General features: G+C 30.2%; 3 protein-coding genes across 3 annotated transcripts; 1 reads left to right on the top strand and 2 right to left on the bottom strand.

Annotated features, from left to right (window-relative positions):
- Positions 1–635: 635 nt before the first annotated feature.
- On the bottom strand, positions 636–8,606 carry PGO_091180 (hypothetical protein, conserved; the record flags this gene model as incomplete). The annotated part of the gene is made up of 1 exon (XM_028687707.1): positions 636–8,606. One exon carries the CDS (start codon positions 8,604–8,606, stop codon positions 636–638), a length of 7,971 nt encoding a protein of 2,656 aa, XP_028543508.1.
- Positions 8,607–10,272: 1,666 nt separating this feature from the next.
- Positions 10,273–13,251, top strand: PGO_091170 (glycerol-3-phosphate dehydrogenase; the record flags this gene model as incomplete). Its single annotated transcript, XM_028687706.1, has 8 exons — positions 10,273–10,398; positions 10,764–10,853; positions 11,068–11,259; positions 11,472–11,642; positions 11,948–12,079; positions 12,271–12,420; positions 12,591–12,743; positions 13,081–13,251. The coding sequence occupies 8 exons, from the start codon at positions 10,273–10,275 to the stop codon at positions 13,249–13,251; spliced, it is 1,185 nt and encodes a 394-aa protein (XP_028543507.1).
- Positions 13,252–13,418: 167 nt separating this feature from the next.
- PGO_091160 (serine/threonine-protein kinase PRP4K) lies at positions 13,419–17,800 on the bottom strand (the record flags this gene model as incomplete). The annotated part of the gene is made up of 9 exons (XM_028687705.1): positions 13,419–13,585; positions 14,155–14,386; positions 14,594–14,817; positions 15,089–15,195; positions 15,437–15,747; positions 15,977–16,234; positions 16,410–16,638; positions 17,042–17,381; positions 17,515–17,800. The coding sequence occupies 9 exons, from the start codon at positions 17,798–17,800 to the stop codon at positions 13,419–13,421; spliced, it is 2,154 nt and encodes a 717-aa protein (XP_028543506.1).
- Between the last annotated feature and the right edge of the window lie 395 nt (positions 17,801–18,195).

Below are 18,195 nucleotides of genomic sequence, written 5' to 3'. Positions count from 1 at the left end.
TCAATATAAATATTTCGATGCACATACTTGTGTGGTTTTTTTTTTTTTTTTTTTTTTAACTTTATTTTCGTATTTCCTTTATATTTATGACACTTCATAATGTGTACATTTTGCGAAAAAGAAGAAAAGCTGAATTTACTGATGGTTACATTCTTTTAAAAAACAAAAATGTTTCTTTAAAATATAGATCTCCAAGTTTAAAAGAAAAAAGGACGAAAAAAAAAGGTATGACCAAAAGAAGAAAAACGAAGGATGTGGATGTGGCCAAATGCAAAAGCACAGTTAAAAATATGGGAAATAATATGGGAAAAAGTCCAAGCTAATGTGTTTAATGCATAAATCCAAATGCGCTTCTGAGGAGCGGGCATACAAAAGTGAAAAGAAATCACGAATCAGCCTTAACAAAAACAAATGAGGAGAAATATTACTTTCGATTTCTCTTAAGTGAAAAAAAATTCTGTATATTTTTTTTTTTTTTTTTTTTTATATTTTTCTCCCTCTTACCGAACAGCATTTACAAAACGGTTCATTACATGTTATGAGGACAGGTGCAGAGTTTACACACTTATTATGTATTCTAGAACTCCATAATGATCAAGTTTAAGAAAAGGGAAGAGAAAGAATTTGCGTTTCTTTTATACAATAAGTTTTGACTTTACGAGCTGCATATCAGCAAAGCCAAAGAGGTAAATCAATTCCTTGGCCTCGTATTGTATATAATTTTGATTTAATATTTTTTCAGTCTGTATTTTTGAATTTAGTTGATTATTCATCTTCAACATGTTATACTGGGTTAGTATATTTTTTTTTACACATTCGCAAATGGATAAAATGATAGCATAGGAAAAATCATCATAATTTAGTCTATTTTTTTCCGTTTTTTCTGATTTTTCCGTTTTTTCTGATTTTTCCGTTTTTTCTGATTTTTCCGTTTTTTCTGATTTTTCCGGTTTTTCCGTTTTTTCTGATTTTTCCGTTTTTTCTGATTTTTCCGTTTTTTCTGATTTTTCCGTTTTTTCCGTTTTTTCCGTTTTTTTTTTTTTTTTTTTTTCTATGAAGGATTGTAACAATTGTATTGCCATGTAGTTGCTGAAGAAATGTGGTATAACTCCGAACTCACGTAAGAATCGTATAAAAATTGTAAAGGAGACATATTTTGTCTCTCCCTTTCCTTCATTCGAATGTGTTATGGTCTCCTTTTCCTCTTTTTTATAACTATTCATATCAGTAGTGCTTTTTTTTAAACTTATCCTATCATCTTCATGGGGACATTTCATTTTTATATTATCAGGAGAAGAAGACAATTTTGAATAGTAATCAAACAGAAGGGGAAAGGTTTTATCAAAGTTTTTATGCTTAACGAGAAGAGGTAATTCGTTATTGAAATAAGTTTCTAGATCTAGGAGATTTATATGTATGTGCGATTTGGTTGATCCTACACTTGAGCATATATCTTTGGTGTTATCCAGATCGATTTCGTCGTCCATATTTTCTATTAAGTTTTGCTTAAAATTTTGAAAATTGGGTTCCATGCTAAGTTCTTCATAAAACTGAACAAAGTGATATTTCACAAAATGATGAAATGCAGAAAGTCTAGAAGGGTGATTCTTGTTAAGATATATTTTTTCATCCTCTTTATTAATAACAATAAATTCAGATATAACATAGAGCATATTTAAGTATGCTAATTCTCTGACAAATGCAATGAAGAGATATTTCGGTATGACACGTAAAAATCCATATGGATTATATAAATTTTTAAAAGAATTATTTTCAAGTGAAAATTTCTCAAATAACCATAGAACATTTTCAAAATCTTTAATAAAATATTTATTACATTTAAGATCGATTAAGAGTGCTATATATGCATTATATGTCAAATGAAAGTTACTTAATTCGTTGTGTGGTAGTATATTATTATTATTATTATCTTCGCTTAGTTCTATTTTTTTTAAATTGTCTAAATTTTCCACCATTTTTATTTCTTGCATTTTTTTAATTTGATAATCTTTCATTTTATTATTTTTTTTCACACTACAACTGTAGTAATTGAAAATTTCATCAAGTGAAATTTTTAATCTTGGGCAACTTTTTAGTGTTTTTTTTATGGTTGTAAAGATGTCATAAGTGGATGAATTCCTCCAATATTTCCTAACCATGTTAAAGATTTTTGTTTCCTCTCCGATATTTGTCTGGTCTTCTGTCATATCTCCTATTTTTATTTCTTCCTTTTCTTCTGCAGTTTTTTCCTTTCTTGATTCTATGAGAGAGCCAAGGAAACTATTTTTATACGACAAATAATCAAATGTTTGGATTGATTTATTATGTTTTACTGTACACAATTTGGTTACTTTGTCTATATCTACTTGTTTTTGTTCATACTTTTTTATTTCCTCTTTGATTTCATCCATTTTTTCAATTTTTTGGTCAATAATGTTTTCATACTTATCTAACATAACTTCCTTTCTACTTAGACTTGATTCTATATTGTGTAGATATAACTCTTGGCACATATTTTCACAACATTTATCAAAATCGTCAGCTAAATCATTTTTTTTTAATTTTCTCAATTCGAATGCGATGCCTTTGTACACTTTTATTAATTCTTCTAAACCACTAAATTTGACATTCCCAATTTTGTTGCAGTAATTTATAATATTATTTGTTTGATAAGCAAACATTTTGTTATATTCTTCTTCTAATAATTTTCTGAATTGCATCAGAATGTTATTTTCCAATAAGCTATTTTCATACTGTTTCGAATTAATAAAAAGTTTATATTTCTTTAAATAAATTAAGTGTTGTAAGACTATGTTACTCAAAGAGTATGCCAAATTCAAGCTCAAGTCATATTTCTTGTTTGATTTGCATAATTTAGATTTGTACAAAAACATGTATAACCATTTGTTTACAAATGCTGATTCGTTTATTTCTGAGATTATTTCTCCCTGCGATGAACTATCATCTTTTGGATATTCTGTCAATTTGTTAAAGTCTATGTTCGATACATTTCGCCCTTTGTTACAGTTTAGTTCTTTTCTCCATATTATTTGATCTCCCCCTTGTTTCATAACGCCTCTTGTAGGTATATACCTGATTGAATCCATTTCTTTAACTATTTTGTGATTGCTTCGTTCACTTGAATTGTCAAGAACTGTGTGTTGCTTTGCATAACTATCTATCCATTGGGGTTCATAATGTACTCTCTCCCTATTATCAATAAAAGAACCATTTCTTAAATCAATTATGTTTAGTGGTATTTTAAAGAAAAAATTTTTAGCTCCTAAATTGTTATGTAATCCATTTGTTGCAGGAAATGGAATAATGCTTGTGGACTTTTTCATGAAATTTGGAGATGAGCACGACCTTTGTTTGTCGTCCAAAAAATTGTTGTAAAATTCGTAGAGATTATCCATGCACAATTGATAATTATTTGAACTTAATAAAAATTCAAAATTTTTTAGTAGCAACCCTGAATAGGTAAATTGAAAATATAAATCATAAAAATGAAGAATATGAGGGATATTCATAATTATGGGTTTTATTGGAGAACCAAACATTTCTACCTCATTTATGTATATATGTATTTGGCTACATATTGGTATATCCTTATGAAATCTCTTTTGAAATTCTTTAATGATATGATTATCATAAAATTTATGACTAGAATGTAATAAAAATTCTTTGTAAAAATTAGTTATATCTGCTATTTTTATGTCTTTCACAATTTTTCTCGTTTTTTCTTCATTTATAAAATAGTTTATGTATTCTATATTATAACTACCATCATTATTATCAATAACATTTTTAATATGGGTTCCCTTTTTCCCTATCACTTTTACATTATCATTTCCAATGCTTATCTTTTCACCATTCTTGTCATATAACACCACTGTAAAATTGTTTACAATGTGTAATCCCTTTATGAACTCTTCACACCTTTTTCTATTCATTTTGTCAATTTTATTTATACTCCATCCATTTATTTCATCATAATATTGTGGATTTGAAAAAACAAAGTTTTTTTTCTCACTATATGCCGTCCTTTTATTTTCACATTGATCCTTAAGTGCTGTACCCAAACACTGTTCTATCAATTTTGTGCCTTTGTTTATATTATTTTCTGTGTTTCCTTCTCTTTTCTTTATGGAGATGATGTGGAGTTCCTTTCCTCCCCCATTCAGAGATGATTCTGCGAATTTATCTCCAGATGGTTCCTTCTCCTTGCATCTATCTCCAGGTGGATTCTCCTTCTTTTGCTTTTCTTCCTCCCAATCGATCTCTTTCTGCTCAGTCTCCAACATATCCATTTCCTTATCCTCCCCCAATTTTTTCAATTCCTGCAGTGTCCTTCTTGGAAGTAAAGAAGGTCCACTATGAACTATTGGTTCTTCCCAGTTATCTCCACATATGTGCACATCTGTCACCAAACCTGTCTTATCATGAGAATTAACAAGTATGTCTTCATCTATATGAACATGTTGATGAACATTTCCCTCGATTCCAACTTTTCTGCTTCCCTCCGATGGTTCATTATGTAGATTAAGAACTGGTGTTGCCAAGCATTGTGTAGCACCTTTTCCAAAAATCTTCGATGATTTTGGATCTGCACTTGCATGTGTGATAGTTACTTCATAAGGAGAACCAATAACATTGATTCCATCACAATATATGTGTAGAAGTTTCGTCCCTACCTTCGATACTTTGTATATAATATGATATGTGCCGTTTTTTAAATCCTCCACCTTGTAATCAATCATTTCATGTATATCATTAAATGACTTAAAGCAGAGCTGATTAATACTGTTTAACATTCTATTATCTCCATAAGGAATTACACTATTTTTACTTACCTTTTCATCTTTAAAAGGATCTACATCATAATGTAATTTTAAACAATCCAAAGGTTCAATTTGTAATCTTATATCAACATATTTTCCGCCATATGTATTATTGCTTTTATAATTTTTTGTATGTACATAGAAAGAGAGCCATTTGTTTAGTTCTCCTCCCTTGAGTCCCTTTCCCTCTGCAACAGCAAAGTGGACAACCTCATCCTGTCGATTCCATTGCACCTGAATATTTCTGCTTCTACTTCTACACCTGTTTCTGTTACATTCCACAGATACAATGTCACCCCGTTCGGAGTTCAAACTGTTGAGACGATTCTGCACTAAGTCGTGGGAAAATGTCGATTCATCCCTGTCATTAATCTTCATAATAGGAACGAAAAAGTGGCTCCTGAAATTAGGAATCACGTTTTCATTTCTTACATTGCCATTTGAAAAATGCAAATCATTTGTGAAATCGTCAAAAAACTGAAAAACAATTTGGTCTCTACCAAAATTCGGAGCTGAATAAGACGAATGAAAATTATCATCATCAATGTTACTTTTTATCTTATTCATGTAAATAAGTTTATACTTTGATGGATGGAAAAATGTGCTATATTTTGGATGTTTGTAACATGAAAATTCAACAACAGGTTGAAATTTATCTGTGAATAAGTCTTTTCCCTTCGTCTTTAAATAATAAGGATGAATTCTAAGAATCCTCTTTATTTTACCACCTTCGTTAAATGGTGTATCATCATTTATATCATTGTTGTGGCTAAATTCGCTGCTTCCATCAGTGCTTCCATTACTGTTTCTATCTCCTATCCGATCACCTTTATCAGAATCATAGTTACTTTTGTTTATGTTTAGAGTGCTTCTTGTTCCCTCATCGTGTGCTGGATTATTGTTGCACTCCAGCAGAGGAGTGTCATTATGAAAAAGGATTAAATTTAAAGCAGACGAAGACACATTTAAGTTATATGGCAATATAACTGCACTGTTAAAATTTAATTTTAACGATACAATATCCTGTTTTTCTTTCTCTACTATTTTGTTATCCGTATGATTAGATTGTGTTGTGAAATAATAATCAACCTCTATCCCATTTTGTGGTGTCAATTTTATAGTTCTGCTTTTTCGACATTTCATATTTTGAATGTTGTGTATATCCTTTGCCTCATCCTGCCAGAATATGACTAGATAAAAAAAATTGGCATTTAAAAAATTCTTTAGGGAACATAATTTCAGTGTCATATTAGAGACAGAATGTACATGTACTATTAGATGAGAACATGGAATTTCTCTATTTGGACAACCATGTGAATAGAAATTAATTGGATATTTTATCTTTAATAATCCTAACATTTTAAGTAATTTTTTTATGAATTTTTTTTTTAAGGCTTCCTTTTCTTTTGTATTATCCAATTTGTGTATATTATTTTCGAAATACGAAAAGGATCGATTCAAATGATTCGGATCTCCTTTATTTAATTCTACATCTATGTATGAAAACATATTATTTATTTTGTTCACAATACTACAATTTTCTTGTCCATTATTTATTTTATATATTTTTACATATTTTAATATCTTCTTCATGATTCTACGTGCATAACTTTTGTTACTCATTAGTGTGTTAACTATGTACTCTTCGTTAAGCAAATCGGAAAATTTTATTTCTCTTTTCACGCTGTGTTGAAGATTCATTCTTCCTATTGGTACTAGCTCATGTTCATACTTATTAATGAGATGAAATATATTAACCTTTTTATTTTTCTTGAAAAAATCTAAATAATTGTACAAGATGCTTCGAATTACGTCATGCGGGTATATATTATATCTGTCGCCTGTACATCTATTTGAGTATGCATAAGATTTCACTTGTTTTTTCCTTACGTCTTTTTCTTTCTTTTCTGCATTTATAGGAATAATGGAAGATCCCAAAACTTTTAGAAATTTTTTGTAGTCCTTTTCTGCAACAATTTTCTTTTCTCCCTGTGACAAAATTTCTTCTTCAACAATCTTTTTGCAAAATAATTTTTCATTCATTTCTGTTGGACGTGATTCATATGTATTATGTTTTACTTCTCCCAAATTTATGTTTTCATCAGAGGGGCGAAAAAAAGAATTCAATTCTGTACACTCAGGAGTGACAATCTTAGACAGAACACTGTCTACTTTTTTTACGCTCTTTTTACCATATTTATTTTGGTAGAAAATCTCGAATTCTTTTAAATTTACTCCAAATATGGAAATAAAAATGTACACTATAGTATCATCTAAAATGTTTAGAAATTCATTTTGTCTACTTTTTAAATTTATGCATTGATTAATATTTACATATGCAGACGAATTACTTTTTTTAATGTTTCTTTTTAGCTTAAATTCGATTTTGCTTAGGGAAGTGCATCTATTTTTCAATTCAGGAAGCCAATTTATTCCTTGATATAAGCTGAAAATTTCTAACGGATCTTCATATATAAAATATGATACACAGAATGCGTATTTGTAATCTGCACAACTAGTTTCATGATTGTCTAGTTTTACTTGTTCAATACATATTTGAATTAAATCATCTCTTTCTCCATATATGCTTGAATTTCCTGACGTGCCTGAAGCTAGCGAAACGCTGAATGTATCATCACTTTCTACATCCAAATTGTTGATTGATTTGTCTAGCAACCCAAACATAGGGGATGCAGTTTTATGCTTGCCATTTTTGCTGTTTTCACACGCATTTGTGTAAATGTTGCTTCTTTCATATGATCGTGTGTAAATGTTGCTTCTTTCATATGATCGTGTGTAAATGTTGCTCCCTTCACATGCCTTTGTGTTAATGTTACTCTTTCCACAAGCCCTTGTGTAAATGTTGCTGCTTTCACACGCCCTTGTGTAAATGTTACTCTTTTCACATTTTCCTATGTCAGTGTTGCTCCTTTCACATTTTCCTATATCAACATTGTGCTGTTCAACTTCCCCCTTGCTGCACTCGATACTTCTCCCTCTTGAACTGTCATTGCTACCGCTACTCCTCTCATTTGCACTTCTACCACTTTTGCATTCACCCGTTTTGTATTTTTCCTCTGAAATCATTCCTGATCCATTCTCCACCAAGGTATACCCAGAATCCAGAACCTCCTTTTTAAAACTTGACATATCCTTACTCATATTTTGTGGATCACTTTTTGGGTGAATACCATTTATTCTATCCTCTGTTCGTTCTGCACTTTTCGTCTTTTTTAATTTAAACTGACTTAATTGCGTATCCATAACATATTTGTCTTTTCCCTGAGCCTTCTTCTCATCACTTTGGCTTCGTTTACAGGTAATGGATTTACAAATCTTAGATTTTTTATTTTCCTTTTTGTTTTCCTGTCTCTTTCCATTTTTGTTTTCTTCTTTCTTTCCATTTTTGTTTTCTTCATTTTTTCCATGTTTGTTTTCTTCGTTTTTTCCATGTTTGTTTTCTTCGTTCTTCCCCTTTTGGTTTTCTTCGTTCTTCCCCTTTTGGTTTTCTTCGTTCTTCCCCTTTTGGTTTTCTTCGTTTTTCCCCTTTTTGTTTTCTTCGTTCTTCCCCTTTTGGTTTTCTTCGTTCTTCCCCTTTTGGTTTTCTTCGTTTTTCCCCTTTTTGTTTTCCCCTTTGTTTTTTTGCTTCTCTTCCTTTTTGTTTTCTCCTGTGTTTTCCTTTTTTGCTTTCCTCAATTTTTCAGGGTTGCTTTTTTTGGGGAATTCTTTTTTCATATCTTCACAGTTCCGTTTTTCTTCTTCCATGATATTCGTGCTTTATCTCACTTTATACTTTTATTTCTAAAAATTTTTAACTCCTTTTGAGTGTGCAATATTCTATATGTGACGTTTGTGTGAATTTGGAAAACGTTCGCATTTCTGTATTTTCCTTTTTACACACTTTTTAGAGTTTTGGGGGAGGGCAGGGGAAAAATGTGTGCGTTTTTTCCATAAGTTGAGAAAGCTGCTACTTTTTTCTTTACTTTTGAGAAATTAAGAGGGAATATCACGCTTATTGCTCATCATTTGTCATTTATCACTTTTCGCTTACCATTTCGTTATTATTTTTTTTTTCTTTCTCTCTCTTTCCTTCATTTCAGTTTCATTTCCTTACCTCACCAAGTTGCACCAGTCGTGCCTCCATACACTTTACCCAATTATTAGGAAAATCGAAAAATTGGTAAAGAGATGAAATGACCAACCATGTGATGAAACTGTTAAATGGAAAAATTCTGTCTGCGTTGAGATCTTACAAATATTCTGTGAGTTGTGAAATATGCTAAATAATTTTTTTCTTTTTTAACCAATTCAAATGTTTGCTAAGGTAAACAGATCATACATGAAAAAAAAAAAAAATAAATAAAATAAAATAAAAATAAAATAAAATAAATAAATAATAGAAAAGAAACAAAAAAGTAAACGTGAACAAAAAGCCGATCTTAAAAATTCCTGAACATTTAAAAAAAAAAAAAAAAAAAAAAAAAAAAAAAAAAAAAAAAAAAAAAAAAAAAAAAAAAAAAAAAAAAAAAAAAAAAAAAAAAAAAAAAAAAAACGTGAAAAAAAAACCGATCTTAAAAATTCCTGAACATTTAAAAAAAAAAAAAAAAAAAAAAAAAAAAAAATCACAAAAGACAACTAATCAAACTAATAATTCGAAAAATAAAACGCAATATGTGTCAAATAACATATGATATAGCAATTTACGGAAAAAAAAGGAAATTTCTGTCTTTCAATCTACTTAATACTTGTTCATTGTATTCTCTTCCATGTATTCCCCCAAATGAATGTTTTTAATTTTTATAGAATGTTTTTTATAAAGGTGTGTTGAAACGACCATGCTTAAAATATTTTAAAAAAAAAAAAAAAAAAAAAAAAAAGTGCACATCCTATGGTGTGGTAGAATCATCGTTCTTAAATTACAACTTCATTAAATTACATCTTCCTTAAATTAGAACTGTCGCTATTTGTCATGTTTCTGATCAAGGTTATAACCAAACAGTTAAAGTGCATAGCAATTTGAAAACCTGTTTTTGTTATGCTCCTTTTCTTTTGAAAAAAAAAAAAAAAAAAAATATTCAACACTCTTGTTACGTGACAAAAGTCGAGTAATTTCTCATTGGGTGTGCACGCTTTTTTCCTTAAGGGACACAGTTTTCCCGTCTGGCATCAAAGTAGAAAAAGTAAATGGGAAAAAATAAAAACAAACAAACAAAAATGTAGGCAAATACATAAGCAATGATAAAAATTCATAAAATTCATAAGATTCTGCTTCGAAAAAAAAATGTAATCTCCACGCTTATGTGGTTACAGGGAAAGAACTAGTGAAATTTATGCAAAAGTTATACCAAATTGGGGGAAAAAATACCTCCAAACTGATCTTATACTTCTTTTTTTATTTAAAAAAAAAAAAAAAAAAAACGAAAATTTAATAATGATGAAGAACTTCATTTCTTACCTTCTCTTTGTACCTCAACTAACAACATGTTTTTCTGGCAACCAATTAAGCGTTAGTAGAAACACCCTGATAGGAAATATCAGTAGTGGTCATCCACTTAAAGTATGCTCAAATGAAAAAAATAATAAAATGAAAAAAAAAAAAACAAACAATCAAACAAACAAATAAAGAATTTACACGTTTTATAATTAAGTCTTTGTGCATAATTTTTTTGAACAACAATTACATGTTCTTGGTGAAAGAATACAACTTTTATAGAAATAAAAAAAAAAAAAAAAAATCCTTTTTTTGCATTTTTAACCCATCTATCATATTACATGTTGACAACACTTGTAACTTCAAGATTGATCTACGTTTTCCTCTTTTTTTTTTACTTTTTTCTATTTTTTTTTTTTTTTTTTTTTTTTTTTTTTTTTTTTTTTCACACTCCTCTTTCTCCAACATGAATTAACCTTTTTGTTTCTAAGGTATCCGTTATAGGAAGTGGTAGTTGGGGAACTGTCATTTCAAAAATTGTAGCCGAGAATACGAACAAATCAAAGACATTTCACCCATTAGTAAAAATAGAAAAAACAAAAACAGTGTCTGCCAACGTGTATAATCAAATATAAACACACACACGCGCACATGTATATACATATAAATATATATATATATATATATACATATTTGCATCAGCAGAGGGGAGGGCGTAAAGCTCAATCCAAATTGCCACCTGCTGAGTAAATCCATTTCATCCTTACCCACATTTCCTACACTTCTCCCATGCAGGTTAGGATGTATGTGAACGAAGAAATTATTGACAACGAGAAATTGAGTAATATCATTAATATGAAAAAAGAAAATGTAAAATACATGAAGGGAATGATAATACCAGATAATATACAAGCCATTTCGAACCTCAAGGATGTGATAGAAGATGCTGATTTGCTCATTTTTGTAGTTCCTCATCAATATTTGGAGGTAACTCTAGGGGTTGTTAATGAAAGAGCAGAAAATGAAAATCTGCACAAATGCTAAGTAGTATGTCTATATTGCAACAATTCATTTTTTGTTGCTATGCAAAAACGTATAAACATCATCATATTGTCTCCTTTGCGTTCACAAAATATAATCTCACAAAATCAAAATGTTCGTCTCAGTGAATAATACTTCATCCCTCATCTTTTATGCAGGACGTACTGAACGAAATTGTCCAAAACAGAAATCTCAAAAAAAATGCAAAGGCAATAAGTTTGATGAAAGGAATAAAGATAGACAATTACAAACCCACCCTCTTATCAAATATAATTGAGGAGAAATTAGAAATTGAATGTTCAGCTTTGTCAGGCTCCAATATTGCCAATGTACGGTACACACGCGAGCATACACATATATATATGTACACCCCCGTGAGATCTATATAAATGCATACGTAAATTATTCATAATATTAGGGTTCGAACATGATGATCAACTCTTATATTGATACATTACTTTGAAAAAAAAAAAAAAAAAATGAGAATTTTAAGTAAACATGGAGTACATTACGTTGAAAAAAAAAAAAAAAAAAATGTAGCATAAAAGCAATGCAGAAATTTTCTTAAACCGATTTGCAAAAACGAAAAAAAAAAAGAAAAGGAAAAAAAAAATTTTCTTTGTAATAATTTCAGGAATTATCTAAGGAAAATTTTAGCGAAAGTACAATAGGTTTTAAGGATATTCAGACAGTGGAAATATGGCAAGAATTATTTGATAGAACTTATTTCAAGATAAATTGTATTCAGGATAAGCCTGGCGTGGAAGTGAGAAAATATGCGGGTCAAATACGCATGTCTTCGTTTGCTTTTATAAACTACATTCGTGCTTCTCCAAGTGTTCATAAATTCTGCAACCCCTTAACTCCTCAACTGGTTATCTCTTCCACTCACTAACTCTTCAACTCGTTAACTCTTCAAGTGTTGCACAATTTTGTTGTTTCTCCTTCACCACACAGACATGCGGGGCATTAAAAAATGTTGTCGCGTTAGGCGTAGGATTTGTAGATGCGTTCAGAAATAGCAACAACACACGGTCAGCAATTATTAGAATAGGTCTGCACGAGATGAAGAAATTTGCAAAGCTGTTTTTCCCTGACGTTCTAGATGTAAGTGCATAGACGAGCAAAATATAAATATAAATATATATATATATATATATATACTCCTGCGTATAGCATGAAAAATAGAATCAATATTCCTATATGAGGGAAAAGTAGTATTAAGTAAAATGTACCACGGATTCAAACCAAGTAACTTGCTTTTCTCCTTTTTTAAGGAAACATTTATAGACAGCTGTGGTTTGGCCGATCTCATAACAACATGCCTTGGAGGGAGAAACCTAAAATGTGCGAGAGAGTTTGCCCTACGCAAAGGAATGAATTCATGGGATCAGATTGAAATGGAGCTCTTAAATGGACAAAAGCTTCAGGTATGATTTCGAATGTAGATAGAACATGTGTACTAGTAAAAAGTGGATGCCATATCTGGAGAAGTATGCCGCTCAACGAACGGTGGTGAATTCTGGGCAATGTGCGCATATTCTTAAAAGTTCACCACTCTCACCATTCACGATTTGTTTGTAAATGATATTAGGGTTCATCGCCCCTATATGCGAGCATTACTAATCTCGTCATATCGTAAAAGGCATCACAAAAGGTGCAAGTGCCGTACAAAACATATACATATATATATATATACATACATATATATGTATGTATGTACACACATACATCCGCGAATGTTCGTCGTTTTTAATTCTACTCTAGGGAATCCACACAGCAAAGGAAGTGTACGGTGTTCTGGAGCATCACAAATTAAAAAACAAATTTCCATTATTCAGCACAATTTATGAAATAGCGTTTGAACATAAAAATCCATCAAGCATTATTGATGTTCTTTCAACAAAAAAGTTAAGACATATAAGGTATAGAAAATAAAAAAAAAAAATTTTAAAAACAATGGAACAGAATGGGTAAAATAAGAAAAGATCCACATTCACACATTTGTGCGCTTTCCTACATTAACTGTCCATATGAAAAACCCGAACATCAGCACCATGGATAAATATTGCGCATACTTTGGATACATGCAAATTTTTCGAATTTCATTCATTCTGAGATTTTGAAAAGTGAATTGATTCTCTTAAATACGGATGTTGTAAGGCCTGGTCTGGTGTGTATCGCTTCGACGGGTCAAGCATTAAGCATTTTTCTAGCAAATCTCCTAATTGCTTAATTTTTTTTTTTAAAAATTGCATCTTGGGGCTATTTCCTATAAAAAAAATAAAATAAAAAAATAAAAAAATTAAAACTTGAAACGATAGCGAACGCGAAGGCCCCCAACAAATAAAATAAAAACTAAAGAGGGAAATAAAACTAAAACTAAAAACATTAAAAGATTGAAATAGAATTCCTTTGGAGACACCCCACAACTCTGTATTCACTTACATGGACAAACGTGCTGTGTTTCAAAAGCGAATTCATTACGATGTGCACGCATGTGTGTGTGTGTGTGTGCGTTTATATTGTTCAACTCATTCGAAATTCACAAATGTTAAAACATATTATGACATATATATATATATATATATATATGTACATGCATGTGCACTGATATGAGTAATATACAGAACAATTTTACACGTTATAATTCATTCCTTATAAGGAAATTTCTTCTCAAAAATTGAGTCAAATGGAAAAAACAAAATAAATACGACATGCAGTTTTGTTCTCTTATCAGAAATAAAAGCACAGATAGGAATGTACATACACTAAATTTAATTAATTCATGTACTATACCTCATTTAATATCTTAGTTACAAAATTTGTTTTTTTCCTTACCTTTCAACCAATACTGATGTTCTAGCAAATCACATGTTATATTTTTCGTTGGCCTCAAATCAGATATTATACGAACAACTTCCTTTTTCGTGTAATAGTCCGTGTCCATATATATGAAATCTAAATTTTCGTTAAAATGCTGTGAATAAAATTGACCACCTTTTATCATTTTGTGTGAAAATTTTCCTTTATATTCCATCATTAATTTTATCATATGATTATTTGATTTCCCCTAAAAAAAAAAAAAAAAAAAAAAAAAAAAAATTGAAATAAGAGTGAAGCCTGATGTGCCGAAGAAAGCAATGTTTAATACTGTGGTGTGTGCGCTTTATACTTCAGCTTCTCATGGCCTTTTTATTTTGAATTTCTCTAGTCCTCTCTCTTTCGTTCATTATTTCTTTATTTCGCTGTTTCGTTGTTTGTTTCTTTTCTTCCTTACGGGAAAGAGGATTTTGCCAGTGGCAAGCTCAAAAACAGTAGCCGCTGCCGACCACACATCTATTTGTGCGTCGTAGCGAAAGCCAAGAATAATTTCTGGGGCTCTATAAAATCTACTAACTAGGTAGGAAGTAATTTCATTTTCTGATATATCACTTGCACTTCCTAAATCACATACTTTTAATGCATTAAATTTCTCGTTAATCAGTATATTGTCCGGTTTTACTATTAAAAAAAAAAAAAAAAAAAGTGGGTGGGGGGAGTGAGGGGTGTGCGAGAAAAAAAAAAAAAAAAAAAAAAAAAAATGAACACGCATGAGTGATAAGTATTTGTTGACGTGTCTCACATTATGTGGATATACCATATCCAATATTTCTCCATGAGTAAATATGTTTACATGAAAAATAAAGGATAAAATAGGGGGTATAACATTGTATGAATAGTAATCTCTCTTTTTCTTTTTCTTTTTTTCTTCCATTTTTGTTCAGAAACTTACAATCAGCGTGCATTATTCTGCATTTACGCATGTGTCTCAATGCTATAAAGAGCTGCTTCGTGTAACAGTGGACGGCTGTTGCATTTAAACCATATCCATTGCCGTACCTGAAATGGAAGGAGGAAAAAAAAAAAAAAAATAAATAAATAATTGTATCAAATATGATGAAAATGAAAAAATAAGACAAATGTGAAAAATGCAATAACAATTTTTTTTTTTTAAAAAAAAAGTAACCCCTGAAATGGAATACGCTCATGAACAACTATCACTAATGTGTATAAATTCTTTCAATTGTAGAAATAATTATTTAATTAGTGCATTTTTTTTTTTTTTTTTTTTTTTTTTTACTTCTTAAGGGCTATTCTGAGATTTCCCCACATCCACTCGAAAACCAAACATAGATGATTTTTATACTTGAGACTCCTCAACAAACGAACAATATGTCTCTTATTGTCTTTATCATAATCGTTTAATTTTTTTAAGATGGATATTTCTTTTTCTGCTGCTTTACGCATCATATCATTATTTCGAATAACCTTAATGGCTACTGGAAGCTTTCCTATCATATCATAACATTTTAGAACATTTGAAAAAACTCCTTTTCCAACTAATTCACATACTACGCTATATCTATTATCAATTACTTCTCCAACGATGGCCTATATAAGCAAGGGACGAAAAAAAAAAAAAACAGAGAAGTATAATATGCCACGATGGGTAAAAATGAATTGACAAAGGTGAATTATACTTATATATATATATATATATATATATATATATATATATACATGTTTGCAGAATATACATATCAAAAGGTGCACAAGCCTTTAAGGTTTCATTTTTTTTTTTTTTTTTGTTCTTTTTTCCATTAGCATGCATGTTACTCACCTTGTAATATCCCTCTGAGTCGTTCCAGTTATCTGACAAGTTTACATTTTCAGATGCATAATAATCGGTTATTCGAATATTTTCAATTTTTTTCTTTTTATCTGATTGGATGCTTGAGAACATATCTACATCGTCTTCATCATTATCGTTATCGTTATCTTCCATCTCATTCAGATGATTGTTCTTATCGTAAATTCGTCCTTTATTTGTTGTAATGCATTCTTTATTCTTATGTGCAAAGGAGCCCTCTTCCATGTTCTGTCGATGATGAAATTGGAGAGATGACATGTACTCGCGTGGGTTCAATTATGTAAGCATTACAATCATGCATGTATTCGATTATGTATATACACATGATGGAATATGTTTCAAAGTAAAATGTGTACATGCATGAATATGCAAAATAGCTAATAATGGTACCAAAGGAACTCACCATCTTGCTCCTTTCGTGTAACTCCTTTTGTTTAATTATAAAGGCCCTAATTTTAGCTTTCTCTTCCATAATCTTTTTTTTTAAATCATAATATAAATCACCAGATTCTTTAAGAGATTCGCTTTTTTCTTTGCTTGATTTATCTTCAATTATTTCATGATCGGACGATAATGAAGAACAAGTATCTTCCATGACTTCTTTGTTTGGTGCAAATATGCAAGCCGCGTCGCTTTTCAAATGGGGAAGGGGGAAATGATGAGACGAAATGGGAAGAGATAGGAAAAAAAAAAAAGAAAAGAAAAAAAAAAAAAAATCATGAAAAATGAAAGCAGTTAAAGTACATATACAGCGGATATGAAAGCGGCATGTATATACAAATACCAATTAAATAAACATGGAAAAACAATTAACACTGAAATAATAAATAATTCATAAAAGGTGATATCTCTTTTGATCAAAATGTTATGCATTCAGGGTGTGGGGAAAGAAACAAGGGGTTCTCTCCCTCTTCTACTACAAAGAAGTAAACACACATAACATAATTATAAAATAAACGTATTTACACAAAAATTCATACAAGCCTCCTTACACATCCAGAAGCAAACGACACAATCAATTGAAAAAGTACTTACTCATGGATCATATCATCCAACATATGGGGAATCTCATTTAGACTTTCAGACAAATCATTCTTTTTGTAACTTGCGTATAGGTCTTCATTTTCGTCATCTTGTTTTATATTATCGCCATTGTTACATCCATCATTCATACCCCTTATTGGGTCAACTTTACTATCAATCGAAGGATTACTGATAAGGCTAATGGGTAGATCAGCTTTATCCTTCTCATTATCATTCATTAAATCTTTAAGTCGTTCTTTTATTGCTTCTCTTTTTCTTCTCCTTTCTTCTAAAAATTTATCATCGTTTTCTTCCTCCTTCAGAATTTTAAATTCGTTCTCGCTATTCGACGCTGCATAAAAAAAATAAAATAATAATATCGAGATGGTATAACATATATATATATATATATATGCGAGTGCAAATAGTTATATGCATATGTACATATTCAAATGGCTATGAAAATATTGTGCACAGGTGTTTACTCGATCCAATGGATAATCCCATGTCCATGTTGTTCAAATCAGAATTGCTACTAGTAGAATGAGGAGAACTAAATGAATTTATATTTTCTTTAGAATTTTTCTTTTTATCTTTTTTTAAATTAAGTTTACTTTTTTCATTTTCGTAATTTTTTTTTTTATATGAACCATTATCCGGACCTTTCTCTGAATGACTCAACTTATGGTGTTTTTTTAGTGTCTTGGAATATTTTTCCTCATCTGATTCCTGAGAATTAAAAACCATTCTACCCCTCTTGTCTTTTCCCATATTTAAATTGTTCTCAATGAAGTTCTGTGTTATGCTTTATCGTTTTTTTTTTTTTTTTTTTTTTTTTTTTTTTTTTATGCAAAAACCGTTCGATGAATTATATACATTCAACCTTTTCTCTTATTCATCTGGTAAAATGAGGCATCTGTTCGTTGGTTTAATATGGTACATATATGTATGTACAAGTGCGTATATGGGTAAGTATGCACATGGGTAAGCATGCATATGTATGTACATATATATATGTCAGTACATATGGATATATATTTTTGTTTTCTTTCAGAAATTTGAGAAGAAGAAAAAAAAAAATTATGTTCACATAAGCGTAACGTGTACGAGCAGATAATCATATGTGCACATATGTGTAGCTGCGTTAATTTTGGAATAACTGTATG

The sequence above is a fragment of the Plasmodium gonderi genome (assembly GCF_002157705.1).
Source record: "Plasmodium gonderi DNA, contig: Chr09, whole genome shotgun sequence".
Taxonomy (NCBI): domain Eukaryota; phylum Apicomplexa; class Aconoidasida; order Haemosporida; family Plasmodiidae; genus Plasmodium; species Plasmodium gonderi.
This window is presented reverse-complemented; position numbering and strand designations above follow the sequence as displayed.